This window comes from Quercus suber, unplaced genomic scaffold (genome assembly GCF_002906115.3).
Source record: "Quercus suber isolate HL8 unplaced genomic scaffold, Cork oak 2.0 scaffold_149, whole genome shotgun sequence".
NCBI lineage: Eukaryota > Viridiplantae > Streptophyta > Magnoliopsida > Fagales > Fagaceae > Quercus > Quercus suber.
The window spans coordinates 299024-303213 of NW_027069610.1; the positions used below are offsets into that span (position 1 = coordinate 299024).

The 4190-nt window shown below is 34.4% G+C and overlaps 1 protein-coding gene across 1 annotated transcript; it reads right to left on the bottom strand.

Annotated features, from left to right (window-relative positions):
* Positions 1–2260: 2260 nt before the first annotated feature.
* LOC112034728 (uncharacterized) lies at positions 2261–2836 on the bottom strand. Its single transcript, XM_024067544.2, has one exon. It carries the CDS (start codon positions 2834–2836, stop codon positions 2261–2263), a length of 576 nt encoding a protein of 191 aa, XP_023923312.2.
* Between the last annotated feature and the right edge of the window lie 1354 nt (positions 2837–4190).

Consider the following 4190-nt stretch of genomic DNA (forward strand, 5'->3'; position numbering starts at 1 on the left):
GCAGAGTTCGAGTTGGGTGAATCCCACATTACTTATGATCCAATCGAAATACCATTTTTTTTTCTTTTCCTTTTTTACATATTACTAGGCACTCTTTTATGCATCAACCACTACTTCACGTTGACGTTGGACGAAGGCAGAAAACAGTAGAGAGTAAGCTGTAAACGTTTCCTTTTATATGACTCAACATAAATTTCAAGCTGAGGTTATCTAAGTTCTAATATAGTCACTTATAAAGAGTCAAAAGACTATGAAAATTTGGTGTTCATGATTATTATTATATAAAGAGTGCCAACTAAAAACAAGCAAGTACAAATAGGAAAGTACAAAAACGGGTTGAGTTTGGGATGAAATAAACCATTTTAAACCTAATAAAAATATTGAGAAATGTTAACGAATGTCCTAAAGACATTTGTTAGTAAACAATTTTAAGAAATTTTTTATGGAAAAAGAAAAAAAAGTAATTAATATTTTGATAACTTTTTTAATTTTTCATAAAAGTGTTATAAAAACTTTTTAAAAATAGTTTATTAATAATTGTCTTAAGAGTAGCTGCTAACATGACTTTTAAATATTTTATATTCTAGTCATATATAATCAAATGTTAAGAACTCTACGTCAAGTTCATAGTATTATGTCAAGAGTTTTGTAGTTTAGTTGACAGCATATTCACAGTTCAAATCTCTTTATCTCTAATTATCAATGTATTAAAAAATATATATTCATAGTATTATTTATATTTAAGAATCCAAATCTCATCCCTAGTTCATTCGTTTAGCTAATCATGACGAGCCCATTGAAATTGGTCAAATAAATCGGGGTTAACTTAATATCTAAGATTCTAAAAAATTATTTATTTAAATTTGTGTATTAATAAGCACTTTTACTTTACCTTAAATTAATTAATATTTCAAGAGAGAAATAGGGTCACGCTTGCTTGTATTTTTTTTTTTAATAAAACATACACTATATAATAAAAAGTGGGCTTAGACGCTGTGATTGTGCCAAATGACTTCTCCAAATTGCATAATTTTTTTAGATTTTTAGATTTAAATATATATATATATATATAATTTTTCTTCTCCTATAATCTCTAAGTTGATAAAAATCATAATTTGATTACTGTAGGGGAGAATTTTTGTTTCAGCCCCTTGCAAACTCATTGTCCTCTTTGGGGAGCCAGGCCCGCAAGGTTTTGTCCTCGGCCCCGAGTGCAGGCAAGCAAGGAGGGTTTCATAGTCTCAGCCCCAAGCCTGGAGTCCCACATCGGTTAGAAGAGCGCCCCATCATGCTATATGCCGATGAGTGTCCCCACTACTATGCCACTCTTATATGTGCACTCATGCGTGGTTACATATGCCTACGATGGGACTGCTGAGCATGAGTGCTCACTCACACCTCACTGCTCAAAGAGGACAATGAGTTTGCAAGGGGCTGAAACAAAAATTCTCCCCTACAATTACAATTCAAATTCTTAATATAGTCCATTTAATCTTAATTTGATTATAATCCAAATTCTTCATCTAATTCAATTTTTTACATGTAATGTATTAAACAACAACTTTTTTTTTTTAATTACTACACGGCATGTTTTAATGCATTTTTAGTTGCAGGAATTTTTTTTTTTTATTTTTAGATTTAAATATATATATATATATAATTTTTCTTTTCCTATACTTTCTATGTTGATAAATTTTTTAATTTGATTACAATCTAAATTCTTCATCAAATCCATATAATTCTTATTTAATTTTAATTTGATTACAATCCAAATTCTTTATCTAATCCATTATAAGACTACTGGAATCTAGATCATTGCCTTGGCTAATTTGAGCATTTCTAGATCATATATCAAAAAAGGTTTGTCATGCTGTTATGAATTTTTTTTTTAATAATCTGCCATTTCATCAGATTAATTAGAACAACAACAAGTACAAACATCTTGCCTACAAGCTTTCCAGATAGGAGGAGGCAAATTACAGTTATTATACAAGAAATCTACTTTAAGAGCAATAGCATATTTAGCAGTTGAATGGGCTGCTGAGTTTAGAAATCTCTTAACCCAGCAAAACTCACAATTATCAAAAGATACACTCATGTCAACAGCTTCACGAATGATGGAGGAGATGGACCAATCAGCTAGTTCTTCTGCTTTGGACAGGGCATCAAAACATATTTTTGAATCCCCCTCCACAATTATGTTGCACCAATTTTCAGCGGTAGCCAAGCTTAGAGCCGACAGAATTGCAGCTGCATCAGCTTAAGTAGGAGTGCATAAATCATGAATTCTAGCCCATACCTTTAACATCTTTCCAAACTTATTTCTTGCTACCACAGCTAAGGAGGTGAAAGCCTTTGAGACAGCAGCATCCACATTTAGTTTTATATAGTTTTTAGGAGGGGGAATCCATGAAGTCAATTCCTCTCTCCTATCATTGTCCTGCTTATGGTCCAATGCATTAAGATATTCCTTTACTTTGTTTTTTGCATTGCATATGGTAGAAATGATGTTCACCTCATTGCCATTATGCCAAACCTGATTCCTAGGATGCCATATAGCCTCCATAATGTCTGCCATTTGAAGTGTACTCAGCTCATCCAAGTTCAAGACCACTTTGAGGATGTCCACGTTTGATGCAATATTCATTTTATCAGTTCTTATGCCCCAACTACAGCCAAACCAGATGGCCCTTGCTACTTGGCAATGAAAGAATAGATGAGTTGCTATTTCAGGTTCTTTGCTATAAAACACACAGTTTGGATCAGATGTCCCTATTCTTATTGCCAAGTTGTTTTTGGTTGGTAACACATTGGACCCAGTTTTCCATAGTAACATTTTGATTATGTCATGAGCTTTGATCTTCCATAGTAACATTTTCCATAGCCTTATATGTAGATTTCATTGAAAATGCGCCTTTGCTGTTTGGAACCCAGATTAGCTTATCAGCTCTACCCTTTAAAGGAATATGTATTTTTTGGATAGCTTCAACTAACTCAAAATTAAATAGCTCATTTAGCAGAGATAGATTCCAACAATGATCCTTAGTAGATATCAAGTTAGACACCATTAAAGGGTTTCGTTGAATTGAGTCATCCTTTGGATTTGGTTTAAACCTAGCTAGCCAAGGAATCTAAGGGTCCACCCATACATTAATGGAAGCACCATTTCCAACAAGGTAACAATCTCCCTTAGCAATAAGGGGTTTGGTTTTCTCAATTGCTTTCCAAATTGGGGAAGCATTTTTGGAAGGTTCACTTTGAAGCCAATTCTCTTTAACCTTGTATTTGCTTCTTAGTAAGTTCATACACAAGCTGTTCCTTTTTGAGGCAATCATCCAAGCAAGTTTAGCCAATAGAGCTTTATTAAAATCCTTGCTCTTTTTGAACCCCATCCCTTCAGTTCCTTTAGGTGGACATAGTTTTTCCCAAGCCAACCAAGCCAAATACCTTCCATTTGGGTTTTTTGGATTCCACCAAAATTTTCTGGTCAAAACATCTAACTTATCACACACCTTAGTAGGGATGTCAAAAGTAGACATTGTGTATGTAGGTAAAGCTTGAGCCACCGTTTTAATTAGAGTGGATCTTCCCACCCATAATAAAGTCTTGCTTCTCCACCCTTTCAGTTTGGCTTCCAACCTCTCTTGTAAGAACCTAAAGCCCTTTGCTAGAGCCTTGGTAAGGAATAAAAGAGCCCCCAAGTAAATAGAGTCTGTTTTAAGACTTTTCATCTGTAGAATATGCTTTATGCCCCTGCAAGTCTGCTGGTGGGTGAGTTTGGAGAATATAATCCCTGATTTTGCTCTGTTAAGCAACTGTCTAGACCACCTACAATATTTTTCCAAGCAGTCATTGATGACATTAGCTTCACTCCTACATGCTTTTGAGAATAGAACAATATCATCCGCATACATTACATGTGTGATAGGAGTGCTGCCAATACTAGCCTTAACCCCACTAATATTCTTCTCCATAAATTCCTTCTCTAAGATTCTTGAAAGAACTTCTTGGCATAGTATGAATAGGTAAGGGGATAGCGGGTCCCCCTTCCTTAACCCTCTTTAGGTCTAAATTGCCTTGTCTTTCCCCCATTTATTAGTAACACAAAGGACACTGTTGATACACATTTAAGAATCCATTTCACAAATTTTTCATCAAACCCAAAGTTCTTGAGTACTACTTGGCGGAAG

Excerpts from the sequence above, each read along its gene's own strand:
- LOC112034728 (XM_024067544.2), bottom strand. The coding sequence starts at position 2,836 with ATGTTACTATGGAAAACTGGGTCCAATGTGTTACCAACCAAAAACAAC.